Source organism: Pan troglodytes, chromosome 10 (assembly GCF_028858775.2).
Source record: "Pan troglodytes isolate AG18354 chromosome 10, NHGRI_mPanTro3-v2.0_pri, whole genome shotgun sequence".
NCBI lineage: Eukaryota > Metazoa > Chordata > Mammalia > Primates > Hominidae > Pan > Pan troglodytes.
The window spans coordinates 111874733-111897545 of NC_072408.2; the positions used below are offsets into that span (position 1 = coordinate 111874733).

General features: G+C 42.7%; 2 protein-coding genes across 3 annotated transcripts in view; one reads left to right on the plus strand and one right to left on the minus strand.

Moving 5' to 3' along the window:
* Nucleotides 1-10301, plus strand: part of NOPCHAP1 (NOP protein chaperone 1) — an 85929-nt gene extending 75628 nt beyond the window's left edge. The window contains exon 6 of the mRNA XM_063787070.1: nt 10136-10301. The gene's annotated coding sequence lies outside the window, so the exon portion shown is untranslated. The remainder of the gene's footprint in view (nt 1-10135) is intronic.
* ALDH1L2 (aldehyde dehydrogenase 1 family member L2) overlaps nt 1-22412 on the minus strand; it is a 59988-nt gene extending 37576 nt beyond the window's left edge. Inside the window, exons 1-7 of one of the 2 annotated variants that reach the window (XM_001160213.8) lie at nt 22159-22412; nt 11647-11791; nt 8387-8621; nt 6536-6701; nt 4385-4486; nt 3080-3169; nt 726-860 (exon numbers count right to left, since the gene is read on the minus strand). In XM_001160213.8, coding sequence (XP_001160213.3) covers nt 726-860; nt 3080-3169; nt 4385-4486; nt 6536-6701; nt 8387-8621; nt 11647-11791; nt 22159-22206 — 921 coding nt within the window. In that variant the 5' untranslated portion in view covers nt 22207-22412. Of the gene's footprint in view, nt 1-725; nt 861-3079; nt 3170-4384; nt 4487-6535; nt 6702-8011; nt 8149-8386; nt 8622-11646; nt 11792-22158 lie in introns of those variants that run through there. The other variant, XM_016924088.4, reaches the window with a different exon arrangement.
* Nucleotides 22413-22813: the final 401 nt, after the last annotated feature.

The window sequence follows — 22813 nt, forward strand, 5'->3', positions numbered from 1 at the left end:
ATGTGCTGAAGGATCTTACCTAATTTCATAAAAGCCAGTGGAGGCGGATGCCATTATTATTCCCATTTTACTGATGCAGAAAGGGAGGCTCAATGAGGTTCAGTAATTTGCTCAGTGCCACACAGACAGTAAGTAACAGAGCTGGGAGTAGAACCTAGAACTAGCAGGACTCTTAAGCCTACAGTCTTAACGATTTATCCTGCAGCAACTGGAAAATAGCTGTAAGCTACAAATTCCCTTTGCGTGCTTCATTGGGAAGCTTCGCAAGGGCACACTGAGGCCCAGGGCCAACCCTCCTGAGCATAGGCAGTGTAGGTGGTGCCTGTCTGGTGGATCAGTGGCAAGGGGCATCTGAGGAGGGTCACATCCATTTCACTTGATCCTCCCAGAATCTGGCACTGGGAAGGCAGACAGACGAGATTCTCCTCTCTGTTATAAAGATGGCAAAACAGACTCAAAGGGAAGAATCATCCTGCCCAAGACCAGCGAGTGGGAAGCAGGGATTCACATCCTTATCTCCCCACTGAATTCCAGCCTCTTTCCACTTTACACAAGGCAGCCTATGCAGATCTGTGGGGCCCATCTTGAGACACCTCATCTCCATCAGGGCACTCAGAGCCAGCTCCTCCCCAGCCAGCAATGGAGTGAAAGCTATTCCCTTAATAGCTTGGGTTATAGAAGAAAATCAAAAGGTTATTTCATAGGCAGCCATATTGAACACTCACTGCTTTTCCATCGTTACCAAAAAGAACAAGTCCATTTTTGGTAACGAGACCAGGCTTCTTGGCACCTTTAATTTCCAGTGGTTCTCCAGGAGGCACAGAGCTATTCAGTAATGTCGAGCCATAGAAAGTGACCATCTAGTAAAGAGATCAAACACAGATTGTAAAATCAGGAGAAAAGCTGTTCATAGCGGTATGTATAAGCATCATTCTCTGCAAAAACGCTGAAGTTCATATTATCATCTGTAATAAAATTGAGACACCACAATGGGAGAAACTGTCTCAAACATCCATAGAAATGACACAAGGCGGCCGGGCGCAGTGGCTCACGCTTGTAATCCCAGCACTTTGGGAGGCAGAGGCAGGCAGATCATGAGGTCAGGAGATCGAGACCATCTTGGCTAACACGGTGAAACCCCGTCTCTACTAAAAATACAAAAAATTAGCTGGGCGTAGTGGCGGGCACCTGTAGTCCCAGCTACTCGGGAGGCTGAGGCAGGAGAATGGCGTGAACCCGGGAGGCAGAGCTTGCAGTGAGCCGAGATTGTGCCATTGCACTCCAGCCTGGGCGACAGAGCCAGACTCTGTCTCAAAGAAAAAAAAAAAAAAAGAAAGAAATGACACAAGGCAAGAAATAGTCTGTGAATATGTCACTGGAGAGTCCAAAATGCCCCACATCCAGGTGACATGAGTATGCATTTATCACATATTCGCATTGATACAAAGGTGAATGAGATAAAAAGCTCTCAGCCTTTATAGCCTGAAGGTAGGGTTTGGGTGGGTGGGGAGGTGTTGGGGGTGGGCGTCAATGATGGGCAATGCACAGTGGTCACCAGACTATTACAGTGCAGGGTGATAAGTGATGAGAAGCATAGGGTGCTTTGTGTGTCCGTTCATGGAAAAAGGATTGGATCCAGACAGTAACCAAGAGACACTGACGCTGACTGCATTATTATTGCAATTCTAGGATGATCAGTTATCATTTATGGAGCACTATTATGATTATGCTATAATGGTTTGTTGAATACTTACTCTAGGCCCAGGGCTAAGTACTTAAATGAGTTAACATGTATTAATTCTTTTTTTTTTTTTTTTTGAGACAGAGTCTTGCTCTGTCACCCAGGCTGGTGCAATCTCGCTGCAACCTCTGCCTCCCGGGTTCAAGTGATTCTCCTGCCTTAGCCTCCCAAGTAGCTGGGATTACAGGCACATGCCACCACACTGAGCTTTTTTTTTTTTTTTTTTGTATTTTTAGTAGAGACAGGGTTTTGCCATGTTGGCCAGGCTGATCTCAAACTCCTGACCCGAGTAATCCTCCCACCTCGGCCTCCCAAAGTGCTGGGATTACAGGTGTGAGCCACCATGGCTGGCCAACTCATTTAATCTTCACAATTACCCATAACCTAAGGGAGGCAGTATTATTAGTCCCATTTTACAATGAGGAAACCAAGGCACCCAATGGTTAAGAAACCTGCCCGAGGTTACACAGTAACTTTTCATAGAAGCATTCTGGCTTCAGATCCTGCACTCTTAACCATTACACTAAACTCCCTCCCTTGGTCACCCATCGAGCCCATGGATTTTTATTGGCACTTAGTACGTACCCAGACTCCTGCTTAACTGCTGAGATTATCAGGACAATCACAGGAAGCCCTTGCCCCTAAGGAGTTCACAGTCTAGTGTTGGGGGGAATAAAGAGACCCTCACAATATATGATGTGCGATGCCAGAGGTAGGCAGAGTGTTGCTGGAACCCAGAGATGGGCCATCAGACCCTGCCAGTCTGGGCATGTGAGATCAGGAAACCTCCCCGAAGAGGTGAAACCTGAGAGCCTGGGCTGAGTCAATTACCCATGGATAGAAGACCCTTCAGGCCCTGGCCGCCTCTCCCGCTTCAGCTCTCCCCATGCCTGTCCTCACAGTCCAGACCCTGGCTTCACTGAACTCCTTTTGCAAGTCCTTGACCAGGTGCTGGAGTCTCTTATCTCTGGGGCTTCACCTACTTGTCTTGCTCTCAACCTGGTTAACTCTTCTCGAGCAAAGCAGTGAGCTTTTCTAGGAAGCCTTTCCTAACATGCCTGAGTCTCAGCCTCCATGATAGCGTTTATCTTACTGCACTGAGAATGTTTATTCACTTCTCTGCACTCCCCATGAAACTGCAGGCTCCTTAGATCAGGCGCTGGATTTAGTGTCTGCTGCACAATAAATGCTTAATACATGCTGAGTAAAGGGGAGAGTGAATCACAGACCTGCCTCATGACCAAGGAAGAACCATGGGAAGCCCAGATTTATCTGTAATATCTCTTACAAAGGTAATAATCGGGGAGGGGGGTGGGGGGAGTGGTCCCTAAAACATACCTGTCCATTTATCTCTGTCCAAGCTCCAGGGACTTTATCATGACCTCGAATCCAGTTATGTAAAACTTCAGCAGACTGGTCCCAAGAAATCTAGGAAGGCACAAAACACAGGCTGAGCCTCCTATGGCTGTGAACCTCAAAGGCAATAAAAACGCTTTTCGTCATCAGAGGCAGAAACGCGTATGTTATTGGGAAATAAAGGAATTTTTGCTTCTTAGTTTTATTTGGAGTAAGTATTTTGTCAGGTGGCTGATTTAGTAAACAAGAGACTTTATTAAAGGAAAATAAAAAGCAGAGGGTTATTTAAAGGGACAGTATGCTTTGTAAAGATGAAGTAGAGCGGGCTGTTGAGGGGAGGAGGCCAGTAGCTGTTGGAGAGTTTTATGTTGGGTTTTTATTAGGTTGAACTTTTTTTTGAAGTTCCCACCTCTGTGAAGTCTCTGCCTCTTTTTTTTTTTTTTTTTGTCTAGTTTGTTTGTGTCTGTCTTAGCTCTCTGCTTTGTCTGCACCTAGATTTTGTCTCAGGTTTATGGGACCCTCCATATTATTAGTTGGTGTGTATGTGTGGATTGGTGTTGGATATGAATATTACCTGATGCCTGTGTTGTTTACTATTGTCACTGCAGGAAGGTTGTATAGTGGCCAAATCTATACCTACTGCATCTGTGTGTTTTTTTGGAATTTCCTTCTCTGCCCTAAGCTGAACTTATGGCTTCAGGTTTTTGTTTTTTGTTTTTTGTGACAGGGGTCTCACTGTGTTGGCCAGGCTGGTCTTGAATGCCTGGTCTCAAGTGATCCTCCTGCCTCAGCCTCCCAAAGTGCTGGGATTACAGGCGTGAGCCACCGTGCCCAGCGCGCCTAGCATGCCAGATTTTTTAAGGAATATCCCCTTTGCCCTTTTCATTAGCATGTAGCTAGTGATATTTTGACATTTTAACTGCAGAGCGAAGGATTGTTGGGCAGACTGAAGAGGCGTTTCTGGGCATTTTTTATTTGCTTGTTTGTTCGTTTGCATAGTATCTCCTCTCCTTTCTATGCACATTTGACTAAGTGCCCACCCACTCCAGCATTAGAGATACTATTAATATGCAAATTTTGAGTGGTCTTCCAGACACGAGTCTTCCCAGACTTTATTTTCTTTAGGGGACTCCCCTCTCCTGCGTATGTCTGGCTACCTGTCTACTCTAACAGGTAGGGCTAGGGCAAGCTGGCTTACCTTTTGGCAAGATCATAGTATGTGGGGAACTGCTGAAGGGTAGAGGGCCATGAACTCTGAGACATGTTATTGAGTTGATATATAAATACCTCAGCATTTTCCTTTTTCTGGATACCTTCATATGTTGCCCCTTCTTCTGGCTGGGGTATACGAGGAGCTTTTCCATCAGCTATGAGTTGGACAGCTTCTACCTAAGGCCAAAGACATCACCTGTGTTACAGCCCAACGATCAACAGTGGCATGGTCTATTTGACTAAAGTTTCTGCATAACGGAATTACTACCTATAAACCTGTTCAGAGAGTCAAGAGTATGATGATAACTACCATTTCTTCAGGTCCATCCTGACAAGCAGTGTGGTAGCTACTTTATGTAAAATATCCCTTGAAAACATAACACAAATCCTGCAAGGTGTATATTGTTATTCCTGTTTTACACCTGAGGAAACTGACAGAAAAAGAGCTAAGCAAGGCCAGGCGCGGTGGCTCACGCCTGTAATCCCAGCACTTTGGGAGGCCAAGGCAGGCGGATCACGAAGTCAGGAGATCGAGGCCACGGTGAAACCCCGTCTCTACTAAAAATACAAAAAATTAGCCAGGCGTGGTGGCGGGCGCCTGTAGTCCCAGCTACTCAGGAGGCTGAGGCAGGAGAATGGCGTGAACCCGGGAGGCAGAGCTTGCAGTGAGCCGAGATCACACCACTGCACTCCAGCCTGGGCGACAGAGCAAGACTCTGTCTCAAAAAAAAAAAGAAAGAAAGAAAAGAAAAGGAAAAAGAGCTAAGCAATTGGCTGAAGATCACAGAGAGAGCTTGTAGGTGTCAGAAACAGGATTTGTATCCAGGTCTATCTATTGCCAATCGAAGTCTGCACTCTCAAAAATGACTCCCTTGTTTAAAGAAACTGCCACCTCCCTTAGTGATTCACTGGAAATGATAGGAATATAATGATAAAATAAGTCTTTGTGAGTTATTTTACTCATCATGATGATTCTAAAAAATGATACCTTATTGTATTTAATGAATTCAACTTGCTTTCTAGTTTAGGAGACCTGGAATAAAAAAAGTTAAAATCTATCCATGAGCTTGATTGCCTTTGGGAGGTGTCCTGCATTTTCTTCTCTGTCATATTTATGTTTGCCTTGAGTCGAGAGCCTCCCATTTTCACTGCGAGGCCCACGTGAGTTCAAGTTCTCAGATTTCTCTCTAAGGACTCACAGCTGCTGACCAACCCACCCAAGAGCACACGGAGGGAGCCACAGGGGAACAGAGCCAAGTTTACAGCTCATTCCACCCACCTCCACCTAGGCTATAACTAGGTCTAGAATCTGGGCTTCAGCAAATATCACTGAACACACAAAATGCTATGTTGACTGTAATGATCATTTTATGAGCACCTACCATGGGCCAGATGCTTTGCACAAATAGTGTCACTTAATTTCCACAACCACCCTACAAGTCAGGTGGTATTATCCATGCTGTATAGATGAAGAAACCAAAGCTACAGAGGCTAAGCGACTTGCCTGTGGTCATGCAACAAAGAAGAGGTAGAATGGAAACTTGAGCTTAGGTCTTTCTGACATTGAAGCCCTACTCTCTTAATCATTGAATGATACAAGCAAAGCACTGCTTTCCTGTCTCCTAAATCAATGGCTACTACTGTATATAATCTTGCTACTTCTTTCATACTAGCTCTGAAAAAAAATTAAATGACATCAAAATTATCAGCTGGAGCTTTCACTATTTGTGTAGGCTAATATTGCAATATTTTTATTTGATGGTATACATGTTTTGGGATTTTTTTTTTTTTACCCCAGAGTACCTCTGGATAAATACAGCAACACCAAATTTCACCCTGTTACAGAGGCTAATTTAAAGTACTTTTAAATTTCCATAACAAATTACGTAGCAAAATTTCTTAAGATTCAATCTACTTCTTTACAATTAATCATTACAGGCAGGGTTGAAGATTCAAGTATTTGGCAAAAGAATGGAGCAGTTTAAATGCTACTGCATCCATTGGATCACTGCTCTCAGAAAAATAAGTCAGTTTCATAGACTAAGAAATTGAAAAATTCAGATTTCCATCCTAAATATACCATCCCATTAGTTAAAAAAAAATCTAATTTTGTTTTTAAACTTTATATTTTTGGTGAAAATTCATATGGATAATTTCTTCATAAAAGAAAAAATATTTTCAAAACTTTAAAGGTTTACTAAATTCTGGGTGGCAAAATATACTAACCATGGCCTTGATTCCTTCAGGAAAAAGAAACCGATTATAAAGTGCATCCACTGTATCATTGGGTTCAACATCACATGATCTCTGAAGAAGGATGGGTCCTGTATCCAAGCCATCATCAGCCCAGAAAACAGAAAACCCAGCTTTCTTATCTCCCATAATTAGAGTCCTGTGAAAAGAAGAATTTCAATTTAAAATGTTGGTTAACTGTATCATAAAGTGATGAATTAGTGATATTAAAGTATAAGATAGTTATAATGGAAAAGTAGACAATGAATGAAGCTACCATGAGAAATTAACAGTAGAACTGGGAGATGTCAGGGCTCATAAAAAGCAGTGCCTAATGGTACTGCTATTTTATATAATACATCTTCATATCTTGTCTTTCTTGTTAATGTACAGTAATGACTTGCAGTGAATTCAAAAAGGCATTAGAGTCTATCGTTACTACCACTCATTGACTCCCAGGGATCAGTTTTCTACTTCAAGATCAAGTAATTTGCCCACCTGGGTCCAATTCCTACATCGTATTTGACCCTGTATTAGGCGGAATAAGAACAGAAGATAAAACAGGATACTCTGTGAAGGACAGAATGTGAAGCTAATGTGAAGGACAGAGCTGATTATTAATTCAAGCTAATACAGAGGGAGTATGATGGTAGGTCAGCCATGTAATAATGTAAATATTTTTTACTTTTGAGCTACAAATCAAGACCTGAATCAATCCATCAATCACTAACTCTTCAGAAATACTAAGAAATTGACTGGCATTGCTATCAAGATCCTTGAAAATATTCATGTGCTTTGATCCAATGATTCTGCATGTGGAAACAGTGTAAATTGAGAAAAAGTACAAGTCTAAGTGCAAATATGTCTACTAAATAATAGTGTGTTATTTATAAGAGCCAAAAAGAAATCAATCCATGTCATCAAAGTTTAAATACAATTAATATTTTTCATCACATTTAAACCAAGTGTAGGCTTCCAGCTTATTCCAATGACTTGACACTGAGGAATATTAGGAAAATGTGCAGGTAAAGGAGAGAAGGCAGAAAGGGTAGGAAGGCCCACCTCAACCCACAGTATTGTGTCCCTATGGTATTAGGTACCTACAATGTACCAGCCACTGTTTCTGACACTGGAAAATAGCAATACAAATGTTGTGCAAAGTCCGTTTCCTTAAGAAGCTTAGAGTTGAATGGGGAAGATGGACAGTGAAGATGATCATTTCATCATTTCAAGTAATTACTTGATGATTATTTCAAGTAATTCAGCATTTCCTGAAATGTACTTGAGATGCTCTATGCAAAAAAAAAGTTCTGTGGCCAAATAAGTTTGGGAACATTGTGTATTCAGACTCCCTCTAGGGGATTATGATACTGACATTAAAGCCCGTATTAATAGCTCAAATGAATCCTGCAATTAAAATTCCGGCATAAACCAAACTTACTGACCATAAAACCTTTGTTTGCTCAATACCTAGTAACAGTCAATGGAGCTAGTACTCCATAGGCTATTCTTGGTAAATGCTGTCCTGGTTCACGCTGTATGTCTAGATCTCAGGGGAGTTCATGCAACAGTAGTAACCAATCAGGACCTCACAACTGTTCAAGCATGCCTAGTTTCTTGTCTTGATCACCTAGGTAAAAAACAGAAAGAATATAGGCAATTGAAATACACTCACCCTCTCTGTAATTAAAAAAGTCTCACTGGGTGTTCTGGCACAATCCTGAAATCTCAGCTACTTGGGAGGCTGAGGCAGAAGGATCATTTGAGGCCAGGAGTTTGAACCCAGACTGGGCAACATAGCAAGACCCCATCTCAAAAAAAAAAAGTAAAAAGAAAAAATCTCACCAATTGATAGCAGAGGCTCCTCTGTGCCTGGGCAGGATGGATGGGTGATAAATGATAGAGCCATGCTTTGGACTATCAATTATATCCATGGGAATGAACTGAGTGCAGAAAGGGAGCACATTTAGCTCTGCACCCACGGATCTGTAGGCTTCTGCCACTTCTTTGATGGTCTTGCCCTTGACCCTCCATTTAGGAAGCTTGAACACAGGGGTCCCATCTTTCTCTGCAGCCAAAGCTGAGCATAAAAAAGAAGATTTTTTTTTTTAGAAGTTAGCCATAATTTTACATCACTATGAATTCATATGTTGTAATTTTACAGTTTCATGAAATATTTACAAATAAAACATGGTGAAGAACAATTTAGATTGTGACTAGAATTTCACCTGTTGTAATTGGATCACGCTAAGGTGATACATATCTATATACTTAAGGCATAATAAATTAGAACTGAAAAGTTTTTGGCTAGATGATATTTTAAGATTTTAATGAAAGCTTTTTCTTTTTTAGATCAAAAATCGTACCTTTATTACTGATACAACATTTTAAGAACATAGCTTTAGATTTGGAGGCATGTGCCAATACTTCACCCACCAATTTAACATACTCACCTCTGGCACAGCTAGAAAGCCATGAATCTCTTCCCTCCCTATACAGAACACATCGTAGACCAGAACACATTCTCCCTGCCAAACAGGCAGATCCCAAAAGATGAACAGCATAAGTGCTGAGCTGAGCTTTTCTACTTCCTTCTCCCAAATTCACCAAACAAATAAATTAACAAAGTTGAGAGGCCAAGGAGAATACATGCTCAGCTCCTGCTAAGGGCTTGGCCTCACTAAGCAGACCAGGGTCTCCTTCCTAAGAAGAGCACTGTCCCCTCCCAAACAAATGGCTCCATCCTAATGCCATGTGAAAATGGAATGGCCCACCAAAGTGCAAACAGCACAAGCCTATTTTTTTCATAATGAAATGTCATTTTTACTGTGTGCCTTATATCTTAAGTATTTATATATATATTTAAGTATAGTTTTATATATAAGTAGTATATATATATAATTTTTTTTTTTTTTTTTGAGACGGAGTCTCGCTCTTTCGCCCAGGCCGGACTGCAGTGGTGCTATCTCAGCTCACTGCAAGCCCCGCCTCCCAGGTTCATGCCATTCTCCAGCCTCAGCCTCCCGAGTAGTATATATTTAAAAAATCGGTCAGGCACAGTGGCTCACACCTGTAATCCCAGCACTTTGAGAGGCCAAGGCAGGAGGATTACTTAAACCCAGGAGTTTGAGACCAGCGTGGACAACATAATGAGACCTCCATCTCTACCAAAAAAACAAAAATTATTTTTAAATTAGCTGGATGTGGTGGCACATACCTATAATTCTAGCTACTTAGGAGGATCACTTGAGCCCAGGTGTTCCAGGTTGCAGTAAGCCATTATCGTGCCACTACGCTCCAGCCTGGGCAATGAAGTGAGACCCTTTCTCTAAAAAAATTTGTTTAAGTGTATAAAATATATATACATACTATTATTAATATATAATGGTATATATTAATAAATTATAGAAATTATGATATATATTAATATCCTATATAATATATACATTTTATAATATATTATTATATATTACTTGTATAATATAAGTATATATATTTAATATATAATAGCATATATGTTAATTTTAGGCAATTTCCAGAAGTCTTAACTAAAGCTTTCTATCTGCATTTTTGTGTCCCTTTCCTTTTTCCTAGATCTGAACAACAAAATTCATTGACTTAGGATGAGATGATGCCTCCACCATGAAACCTAAATTCTGAAGCCTGAGGAAGTCCTGAAGGACCCCCAGCCATCACGATTAGCCCCTGATCAATCCGTTTGGAAGAATCTGAGAGACCAGCACAATAGTGTTCACAAAATGTGAGTGTTCATAAGATGTTCAAAAAACTTAACTCACATGTCAGATGACAGGAAAGTGGATAAACGGTGGTTAAAAAAATATGTGATCATGAGAGAAAATTGTGAAGGATCATATGGCAAAGAAAAATGGGGTGGAGGAAACTTAGAAGTCTTCATTGTAAAAAAATGTACTCCAGGCAGGGCGTGGTGGCTCATGCCTGTAATCCCAGCACTTTGGGAGGCCAAGGTGGGCGGATCACCTGAGAGCAGGAGTTCAAGACCAGCCTGGCCAACATGGTGAAACCATGTCTCTACTAAAAATACAAAAATTAGCCGGGTATGATGGTGGGTGCCTGTAATCCCAGCTACTCGGGAGGCTGAGGCAGGAGAATTGCTTTGAACCCGGGAGGTGGAGGTTGCAGTGAGCAGAGGTCGTGCCACTGCACTCCAGCCTGGGCAACAGAGTTAGACTCTGTCTCAAAAAAGAAAAAAGTACTCTGCTGAGACAGGCTGAGACATCCAGGTGTTGGGCTTCCGTTTCAGTTTTTGGCTGCCCCAGAGCTATCTTTGACTGTCCTCGTTGAATATTCTAACAAGAATACTCAACTACTGTCAATGCTTCCTTATTATGAACCAGGCATAGTGTGAGCACTTTGTGTACATTAATCTAATTTAATCCTCATAGCAGCCACGTGAGGTAGCTACCGCTGAACTGAGGCTTAGTAAGATTAAGTAACTTGCCCAAGGTCATACAGCTAGTAAGTGGCAGAATCAGAATTCACTCCTTGATTCCAGAACATATGCTGTTACCCACATGCTGTACCCACTTCCTCATATAGTTACTCTATAAGTGAGGTTGGCAGTTTTTCTTTTTCTGAGTTATGCCATGAGCCCAAATGGCCATGACAAATGGAAAGGGGGTCCTGACCCTGGGACCAGGCACTAAGGAAGAGTTCATTTCCCAGGATTCATTCTGAAAGGAGGTCTAAAAGTCATATGCTTGCAATCCTTCTGAAGTCCACGTATATGGCAGAGACTGCTAGTTGTCCCCCTTCATCCTTTAGCAATGGATTCCCTAGTTTAGCTGAATGCATAGCCACCCCAAATCAAATCTATATTTCTCAGTCACTCTTGCAAATAGATTTGGCCTGTGACTAAGTTCTGGCCAATGGGATACAAGTGGGAGTAATATGGATTATGCCCTTAATAAAAAGCTTTTCCCTGATTCCCACTCTTTTCCTTCCTGCTTGCTGGAATGGCGCTGTGATAGTAGGGGCTGAGGCAGCTACCTTGGACCATGAGATGGAAGTCCAGCATTGGTAAGGACCTGAGAATTCTTGACCCAGTCATCCCAAGATGCACTCACCCAGAGGGTCAGCTTTTCCATCCTTGTCTGGAACTGTGAACACCCCTACTACTCGGTGGCCCTCTTTGCGGAGGTGGCTATAGACTTCTTGTCCAAAGAGGCTCTGGCCAATTAGTGCCAACTTCAGCTTGTTTTTGAAATAAACCTGTGAAACAATTCAATGACGAAGACATAAGCATGGATAGAAGACACTGGATGAGGGTGAGGGTTAAAAAAGATAGCTATTGGGTACGATGTTCACTCTTTGGGTATCAGGTACACCAAAAGCCCAGACTTCACCACTACTCAATATATGCATGTAAGAAACCTACCCTTGGCCGGGCACGGTGGCTCACGCTTATAATCCCAGCACTTTGGGAGGCCGAGGTGGGCGGATCACCTGAGGTCAGGAGTTTGAAACCAGCCTAGCCAACATGGCGAAACCCTGTCTCTACTAAAAATACAAAAATTAGCCAGACGTGCTGGCACACACCTGTAATCCCAGCTACTCAGGAGGCTGAGGCAGGAGAATCTCTTGAACCCGGGAGGCAGAGGTTGCAGTGAGCCGAGATCACACCACAGCACTCCAGTCTGAGTGACAGAGCAAGACTCTGTCTCAAAAAAAAAAAGAAAAAGAAAAGAAAAAGAAAGAAAGAAAGAGGGTAATCAGAGGGTCATGACTTCCTATGAGCTTCCTCTCTTGGCAATGCCTCCGCAGAACTCTCTCTACCTTACATTCTTCCATGTTAGCATGTGGCTCCACGGGGATCTGAACTTAGGATGTTTATCCCCCACCAATCTAAATGGGATTCGCTAATGTTCTGGCAAGTAATTCTAAATTAGTAAAGCCTCACTGAGAAACTCTGTTTTTGAAGAAATTTAATTTTCCCTTATTTCCCACTTTATTAGAGGCATACATAACATCCTGTTTTTAGGAATGAACTTAAAAGGATACCAGATCACAACTTCCCTGTAATTGAGCAGATAATAAAACAAAGTTTTAACTAATTTAACTAATTAAAAAACATCCTAGGGTCAGCCAAACTTTCTATCCCCAAAGAACCTAAGTAAGCTTCAACAAATACTTGCAAACAAACAGATTAACTCTGTAACAACAGCAAATTCACCTGCAGATAATGCATGGCTGACCATTTAATTTCCTCTTCTCAAAAAAATCAAATGTCCTATATGCTATCTTCAAATCCTATAACTAATGCTGTTGCTTGAAATAGAATCTACATGTTTGCCACCTTACAAAAATTTTGGCTTTACCACTTACCATTACCAATGCCAGATATTCAAGACATCTAAAATACTACTTTTCAAACACACAAGAGCCAAGAGACTGAGATGACTCAAATGTAATGTGCCGCTCGGCTGTCGTCTGGTTATTTGGAGTTCAATTCCAGATTCAGTCCTCTCTGAGAAAGACAGTATTTAAAGAAGCCATGTTGGCCGGGCGCGGTGGCTCACGCCTGTAATCCCAGCACTTTGGGAGGCTGAGGCGGGTGAATCACCTGAGGTCGGGAGTTCAAGACCAGCCTGACCAACATGGAGAAACCCTGTCTCTACTAAAAATACAAAAATTAGCCGGGTATGGTGGCAGGCATCTGTAATCCCAGCTACTCGGGAGGCTGAGGTAGGAAAATTGCTTGAACCCGGGAGATAGAGGTTGCAGTGAGCTGAGATCGCACCATTGCACTCCAGCCTGGGCAACAAGAGTGAAACTCTGTCCACACCCCCCCGCAAAAAAAGAAACCATGTCAGTATCTTTGGAAACACTACATTCATTGAAACACTTTCTGAGCTTTACACTGAAGCTGAAGCTATAAAGGTGAGTTTCTAACACTGAGAAGTTTTCAGATTTCATGACTATAAATATGTTTATAATGAGTTAGCAAGATTCCAGAAAATTGGACTGATATATTTTATTTATTTATTTTGAGACAGGGTTTCACTCCATGGTCACCCAGGCTGGAGTGAAGTGGTGCAATCTCGGCTCACTGCAGCCTCCGCCTCCCGGGTTCAAGTGAGTCTTGTGCTTCAACCTCCCTAGTAGCTGGGATTACAGGCACACACCACCATGCCCAGCTAATTTTTGTATTTTTAGTAGAGACAGGGTTTCACCATGTTGGCCAGGCTGGTCTCAAACTCCTGACCTCAGGTGATCTACCTGCCTTGGCCTCCCAAAGTGCCAGGATTACAGGCTATTTTACTTCAGTCTTATTTCTCCAGGTGTGGTGCCTGCCTGTATTGGCAGAAGTAACTGGGAGAACATGTTTAAAATATGGATTCCTGGGCCCTACTTCAGATCTACTGACTCAGAATCTTAAGCCCAGGAAGCTGCATTTTAACAAACTCTTCAGTGACTCAGAAGTACATGGAAGTCTGAGAATCTCTGCTCTGTGGAGAGTGGTATGTCTGCCCACAAGAACAAGATTCTGCCCTGGGGAGTTTCGGTCAGGAAGAAATGGTGGAAATAAGAGCAAACATTTTAATGAGACCCTAGTTTGGGCCAAGTATTTCACATTATTATCTCATTTGATTGCACAATGACTCCTGGAGACAGGCATTATTAACCCACTTTAGGGATAAAGAAATTAAAGCACAGAGAGGTTAAGTAGCCAGGAGTCAAATAGCTGCTAAGAGGCAGCCCTGAGATTCCAACTCTGTTTATTATCCTAGTGCCTATTGTTTTTTCATACACCAGCTATGCAGTCTTGAACTGGGCTTTATTTTCCATCATCAATTAAAATCAGAATAGTAATAGTACCTATCTCATAAGGTTGTTATAAGGATTCAATGGGATAAAGTGTGTAATGCATTAGCACAGTGCATGGCAATAGTAAATGCTCAGTAAATGTTACCTATTATTATTATCATACCATAAGCAATACCTAGGTACCTACAAATAATGATAATAGATATCTCCTATTGGAAATATACCATGAGCCAAACACTATGTTGAGCCCTTTTCATTAATTCAAAAAGTATTTATCAAATGCTTATTATACATCTTTAATCCCCCCAGTGACCCATTTTGCAAATGAGAAAACAAAGGGGTCAGAAAAGTTAAGTAACCTGCCCAAGGGCAGAGCTAATAAGGGTCCAGGGCAGGATTCAAACCTGGATCTATCTTACTTTAGCAGATGTGTTTCTAAGGCTTTCCTATGCTGAAAGTTCCCCTCCTACTTTAGAAAAAGAAAAACATAGCAACAGTTTGACAGGTCAATTGGGAATAGTTCCATCAGCCTGTTTAAGGAAATGCCACGGTGGAAGTGACGTGGGAGACAGCACCATTCTTTAACCGGCTCTCACTATAGGTGTCTGTCGCATTAGTGAGAAAGGGCATAAAATGACACATAGTCATTTCCAAATCTGGATGATAAGTTCTATAATCTAATCTTGTTTCTTTTTTCTTTTCTTTTTTTTTTTTTGAGACAGAGTCTCACTGTGTCGCCTAGGCTTGAGTGCAATGGCGCCATCTCGGCTCACTGCAACCTCCACCTTCCGGGTTCAAGCAATTCTCCTGCCTCAGCCTCCCAAGTAACTGGGATTACAGGCACACGCCGTCATGCCCAGCTAATTTTTTTTTTTTTTTTTTTTTGTATTTTAGTAGAGATGGGGTTTCATCGTGTTGCCCAGGCTGGTCTCAAATTCCCGAGCTCAGGCACTCCACCCGCCTTGTCATCCCAAAGTGCTAGGATTACAGGCGTGAGCCACCACGCCCGACCTTGTTTCTTTAGAGAGAACATTCTTCACTAGAGGAGACTTTTGCAGGGAGCAGAGCCTTTGCTTTCCAAATTGTCAAATAATGCATTCCCAGGCTGTCCACCCTCTGGTGGAATTCTTCAGGAAGCAAGTTAATACAGACCCTGACTATGCTCCAAGAATTAAAAAAAAAAAAGGGTACACATAGCTTTCCAAAGAAAACTTCAAGGCACAGTGCGAAGAGTCTGCCCTGATCTGAAGCTCTTTGGCCAGATGCTAATAGAACCATCTGGGCAGGGTGTAAAGTAAGGCCAAAGCTATCCAAGTAAGAATTGGCAGTTTCACACAGAGGACCTTCACACAAAAGAATAAAACAAAGTACATTTTCCTGAGACCCGGAGGTGCCTAACACTTCATGGAGCATCCGGCACACAGTGCCCCAGACTGTGCCTGACTCTGTGCAAGACTCATCCAACAAGCAGGTTTTCAGGCTTTGCCACACTCTGGGCGTAGTGCATGGTAGAGGTGGCACATTACTGGCCTGGCAGGGGTGTTTTATTTGGCCCACAAAGCATTTTTAAGAGGACTCTGTTAAGATTTTTAGGAGGTTTCACCTCAGAAGGCACAATTTCTAACTTGTCTTTAAAACTCAGGAGGTTTGGCTGGGTGCCGATCACCTGAGGTCAGGAGTTCAAGACCAGCCTGGCCAACATGGTGAAATCCCATCTTTATGAAAAGTACAAAAAAATTAGCTGGGCGTAGTGGCACGTGCCTGTATTCCCAGCTACTCAGGAGGCTGAGGCAGGAGGATCGCTTGAACCTGGGAGGCAGAAGTTGCTGTGAGCTGAGATCGCGCCATTGCACTCCAACCTGGGCGACAGAGCAAGACTCTGTCTCAAAAAACAAAAATCAAAAAAACTCAGGAGGTTTGTCAACCCTGGTCTATGGCGCCATATAGCAACAGTCAGCTAGCGCTGAGCAGTGGTGGCCCCTTTACCCTAGACATGGTCTTGCCCTCTATCCAGCTCAAATCTCTCATTTGCTTTACCTGTTTGGCCTCTGTGGGAATTTCTCTTTGCGACCCTTACACTAAAGATAAAAAGAAGCAGTCCCTGTACTCGGGAATCCACCAACTAGTAGGGAGGGCACACAAGCTAAGACATAGTAACAGTGCTAGAATAAGAGAGCACAGTTTGGTTAAGAGAGGAGAAGACTTCTCCAGAAGGGAGTTACTTAGCTGAATCTTAGAGAATCCATCTTGGGAGTTGGCAGAGAAAAGGGAGAAGCTTGGGAAGTTCCAGGCAGAGGGTGCAGTATTTACAAAGAAACAAATGCATGTGCACAGCGTGTCCAATACTGGGAGTTAGGGAGTGGTGACAAGTGACACCGTAGCAAGAGACATTATGGAGCGCTTTGTGTCAAATAATTTGGACCTTATTGTGAAGACAATGAGATTCACTGAGCCACTTTAAGCAGGAGAGTTAATTGAAACCAGGAGAGTCTAGTTTCTATGCTAATAGACTGCTTAGGTAACTCTGGAGGCATGAACTAGCTCCGGGTAGACACACCTCTTGTGTTGAGAATGGACCAGAGCGTGAAAATCAAAGCTGACCTAGCAATCCACCTTTAGCATAGTCACAGGATATAGTTTGGAATAGTGTAAAAGCTCTTGCAACCAATTGTAACAAACTCTCATACTAACAGAAGCAACAAGTACACTTTACATAGAGGTAGATCTGCAAGATTCAGGATACCATCCTAAATGGCAAGCTTGTGCAACTTGATTTTCCTATTGCCTCATTATATAAAGAAGATATCAGCGAGGGCTTTCTTGGATGTCTGGCCAACTTTTGTTTTTTCATCATAAAAAGGATAAAATATTTTAAAAGGAGGGATGTCAATACAGGGGCCTATGAGCAGGTGATGCCAGAGGGGGATGCCCAGGACTCAGAGGCTGGAGAGAGCTCCTGGGCCGAGGCTGGTGACCACAGAACACTTCAAAGACTTTGAGTAAAGGGAGAGACAGTCCAAAGGGCTCGAGTCCAGAAACGGACTCCAGTACTAGAGAGGCAGGATTTCCGTGCACAGAATTTACTATAATATTTCAATTGTATAAAATTTTTAAAATTAATTCTTAATTATACATATTACATATACACACAAGCTCCTTATGAAAAAAAAAGATCACAGATAAGACTACAGTCCCTTTTGACCATCACTCCCAATCTGCATCCCCTTCTCACTCCCCAGAGGAAACTACTATTGTAGTTTGGTGTGAATTCTACAGACCTTTCCTAGGCATTTAAAAACATGGAAATATATACAAAAAGTATTGTTTTGTATTTCCAAAAATAATTCAAATGAAATAATATTATGTGTAATGTTCCACAACTTTCCTTGTTGGTACATATAATTCATTCTTTGAAATTGTTGCACAGTATTCCTTAGTGTAGCTATATCTCAGTTTATTTGTTCATGTCCCTATTGAGAAACATTTTGGCTTTCAATATGTCATTATTACAAATACCATGGCAATGAATATCGTGGTACATGCTTCCTGTGCCCATGTAGAAGTATTTTTCTCAGATACCTACAAGTGAAACTGCAGGATCATTTTTAAACATAAATTTAATTTAAATATGTAGCATCAAATTGACCTCTAGAGTAGTGGATCAACTGTTTTCTCACCCCTGCTAAACACACAATATCGTCAAATTTATGATTTTTGCCACCCTGATGAGTGAAAAATGGTATCTTGTTCTAAGTTGCATTTGCCTAATTACTAGTTTGGTTGAGTGTATTTTCATATTTTATTGCTCATTTATATTTCATTTTTGGTATATCATTTTAGTTAGTGTATTATGTATTATTATTCTTTTCCTAAAAACATAGATTTAATAGTCTGTCCCACTAATCTATGAACTCCTTGAAAATGGGACTATTTCTTTCTTGTTTATTGTTTTATCTTTTGGGTTATGAGAGTCTGAAAAAGTTAGTTCACTTCTGGGTCTCAGTTTTCTTATCAGCAAAATGGTCATAATAATCTAGGTTGAGAATCCCTTATCCAAAATGCTTGGAACCAGAAGTGTTTCAGATTTCGGATATTTTCAGACTTTGGAATGTTTGCATTATACTTACCATTTGAACATCCCAAATCTGAAAATCTGAAATCCAAAATGCTGTAATGATCATTACCTTTGAGTGTCATGTCAGTGCTCAAAAATGTTCAGATTTTAAAGCATTTCAGATTTCAAATGTTCAGATTTGGGATGCTTAACCTAGTACCTACTTCACTGAGATATCATGAGGATTAAAGGAGTACACAGTCGCCCTCTGTATTTGTGGGTTCTGTATCCGTAGATTCAACCAACCATGAATCGAAAACATTTGGAAAAAATTGCATCTGTACTAGACATGTATAATGTTTCTTGTCATTATTCCATAAACAATACAGTGGGACAATTATTTACATAGCATCTACTTTGTATTCATTATTATAAGTTATCTACGGATGATTTAAAGTATACAGGAGAATACGCACAGGTTATATACAAATATTACCCGTTTTATATAAGGGACTTGAACATCTTCAGATTTTGATATCCACGGGAGGTCCTGAAACCAATCCCCTATGAATACAAGGGACAATTGTATATGTAAAGCATTTATTAATGCATCTATTAATATTATATCCTCAGGATTTAGAGTCCTCAGTGTATAACAGACAATTAAATACAGTTTAAAGTTGAATTTGGAGATCCTATGAACAGATAAGACACCAGAGCAGAGGTCGGGCAATGATGAAACAAGAACCTGGTTCCTAGAACTGAGAAATAAAGCAGGTACTTGGTTCCAAAGAGCAAGGAAGGGTCCCACCTCTTTGGACTGGATCATAAAGTAACCTCAAGTTACCTGGAGCCAGGCTATAAACCCAGAGCTACCAGACAGACCTGACCCAGACACTGGCAGAGAAAGCTAAACAAAGGAATGTCAAATGAATAGAGGGCTAAATAACTCCTACCACAGGGAGAAGAAGCAGTGAGCCAGGCAGGATATCAGAGGTGGGCAATAATATCTAATTGACAAAGGGTTTTAAAGCAAACCATTGTTTTAGTTAAAAAGATCCAGCCATCACTAAGCTGAAATCATTAAGTATTTCTAAGTCCTTTTATTTAAGACAGAGGATGGAAAAATGAATTCTATCAAGAAGTGTTATAAACTAATTTTCCCCTTGGATTTTGCTAGGTTCTGAAAGCTTTATTTTTATTCATCCTTCATTCTGCTTTAATACTAAACTTAAAAGCATTGTTTGATTTTTAAATTTTAAAGATAAAGGGATAATTAGGCCGGGCACAGTGGCTCATGCCTGTAATCCCAACACATTAGGAGGCCGAGGCAGGAGGATCACTTGAGGCCAGGAGTTCAAGACCAGCCTGGCCAACATGGCAAAACCTCGTCTCTACTAAAAATACAAAAATTAGCTGGGCATGGTGGTGCATGTCTGTAATCCCAGCTACTCAAAAGGCTGAGGCAGGAGAATTGCTTGAACCCCGGAGGCAGAGGTAGCAGTGAGCCAAGATTGTGCCACTGCATTCCAGCCTGGGCAACAAAGTGAGACTCTGTCTCAAAAAAATAAAAATTAAAAGATAATTTGCATGGGTAAAATGCACCCTTTTCAGTGTACCGTGCTGTGAGTTTTAACAAACACACAGTCACGTAACCACTACCACAATCAAGATGTAGAACAGTTCCATACCACCCAAATTCCTTTATGCCTATTTATAATCAATCCTTCCTCCTATCTCCAGCTCCAGACATCACTGATCTTTTTTCTGTCCCTATAGTTTTACTCTTCCAAAATGTCAGATAAATGAAATCATAAAATATGTAGCATTATGAGTCTGATTCTTACACTTAGCATATATATTTGAGTTCCATCCATGTTGTATGCATCAGTAGTTCATTTCTTTTTCCCCCAACTGAGTAGAATTCCATTGTATGGATGGATATACGACAGCTTGTTTATCCTGTCACCAGCTGAGGACAATTTATTTCCAGTTTTTGGCAATTATGAATAAAACCTCTAGAAACATCAATAAACAGGTTTCTATGCGGGTGAATAAGGTTTCATTTCTTTTGAGTAAATACCTAGGAGTGTGATTCTGGGGTCATATGATAGGTTTATGTTTAACTACATATAAAACTGCCACACAGTTTTCCAAAGTGGCTGTACCATTTTATATTTCCACCAGCCATGTATCTGTTTGATTTTGAATAATTCTTATAAAACACAGTCCAGAACATTTTCTACAGGATAAAACATCCCACATTTTTCATTCATCACTCAATAGCTTCCTTTCGACCATTGAGGAAACTGTCTTCTTCCCAGCCATGAGTATCACTGCTTTTCCATATGCACCCCTGCGTACAGTCAGACCCTGATCACGCCAGTTCTTCCCCACATCCATAGTTTTGTTTATGCCATTTGCCACCTGAGATGTTTACCTTTTATTACTGAAATCTTATGCAAACCGCACTATCAAAATCTTTTCATTCTGCAAGACTTCCTTCTGGTCTCCAAAAAAGACAAGTCAATGAAAGGTGTTGACAGAGGAGGCCAACAAAACAGGCTCAGGCATTGGGCACAGCCCGTTGCTTTCTGTGCTATCCATCTGGGATCCCATGTGCCACGTGGTGGGGGAGGCTAATGAGGGGTCCAGGAGAGCAGGCAAAAGTCCTAGCAGAGCAGGTCTTCCCCACCCCCACCCCTCGTTTTATAAAAGGTGACTATACCTCAAAGTAACTAGAACTGGTTGCAAAGAGTAAAACGAATTCTTATTATTTGGGGTTGTCTGGGATACAGAAAGCTTTTCCTTTGATGCAAGTTTGGGCCAGTTTTTGGTGCTACTCAAGACTTCTCTCTGCCTCCAAGTTTTTTACATCTGAATATATACATATGTACATATGGCTTTGGCATGGCCGAGAAAAAGAATCGATAAGCAAATTCTTTTATGTACTTCCTATAAAAGAGATACGATACATAAGACAGTTTTTATTTTTTCTCTCTCTCTCTCTCTCTTCCCTAAACAGTCCCGAGGCCCCCTGGGTGCTGAAGGCAGCACCACAGTGCAACGTGTCCTCTCTCGGTTCCATTTCTGGAGGAGCTGATGCAATTCCAAGGCGCGGGGCTGGGCCAGAGCTCGGTTCTTGTGCTACAGTAGAATAGTGTTCCAGCGTGGCTGCCTCTGCAGCGCCTGGCAATTCTAGAAATTTTGCCATCTGCAGCTCAGCTCAGGAATACTGAGCTTGCAGCCATCAGCTTTGAGTGCCATGATCTGAACCGGCCCTGCGTGCCAGTCTCGAGCGCTTACACCTCCCAGGCCGCCAACGAGGACCCTATTGACTTGATACTCCCCTCCTCCAGGAGACAGTCTCGGTCCCATATGGCTCCAGCTCTTGACCAGGGATCTCATGATTGAAGTGAAAAAGGAAAGGAAGCAGACTCTGTCCTCCTTACCAAGTGACTGTTCCTACCTTGCCATCCCAGCCAGACTTGACACGTCCAAAAACTGCATCCTCAGCCCCCTCCCGGCAGAAGACAATGGCTTGCGTGCCAATTCCCATCCGGGACCCTCCCCAAGCCCTCCTCTGAGGTCTCTCTGTTTTTGTTTGTTTGTTTGTTTGTTTTAAACGCTGTCTTGGTGTTTAGCAAAGTCTAAGCATCGCTGCTCATCCCCAGCCCCACCGCCCCGGCCCTCCCGCCCCGGAGTCTGGAAACCAGGACAGGGTGACAGCCGGGACGCTCGCCCGGGCCGGACTCACCCGGCCAGTGGAGAAGCGCCGGAGCGCCTGGCTGCCCCGCCGCAGCATGCTGGAGAGGAGCGCTAGCACTGGCGACGCGGCGGCGCGGGAGGCAGGCGGGCGGCGCAGCCTGGGCGCGGCCTGGGCGCGGCCTGGGCGCGGCCTGCAGTCTGGATGCCCCGGACTGCCTGGCTCGCGGCTCGCGGCTCTCGGCCTCTGCTAGTCCGCACCCCTCCCAAAGCCCACAGCCCGCGGCCCGCCCCACCCTACCAGCTGCGAGGCCCCGCCCCCTAGCTGTCAAGACCCCGCCCCCAGCTGGAAGGCCCCGCCCCGCCAGCTGGCTGCGTTCGGACAGCCAACCTGGTGCGACCCGGCGGAGCGCGTGGGCTTCCTGGAGCCTGTGGGCCCTGACCCTGGTGCCAAGAGCGCGCCCAGTCCCAGGGACCGCGCCTCTCCGCTGCCTGGACTTTCCGCCAATTCTAGCCAAGGTCCAGGTGCTTTCTAACTGTGGGACCCTCTACCAGTTACTCAGCCCCGCAGCAGTGTATACGGATCTACCTTATTAGTGGTCAATCTAACATCCCAAGTGCTGTCCATAGCACAGCCCGTAAAAGGCACGCCTGTAGACAGATACGTAGTGGGGGCGCCTTCGCTGTGGAGGGATCCTGATGCCTAC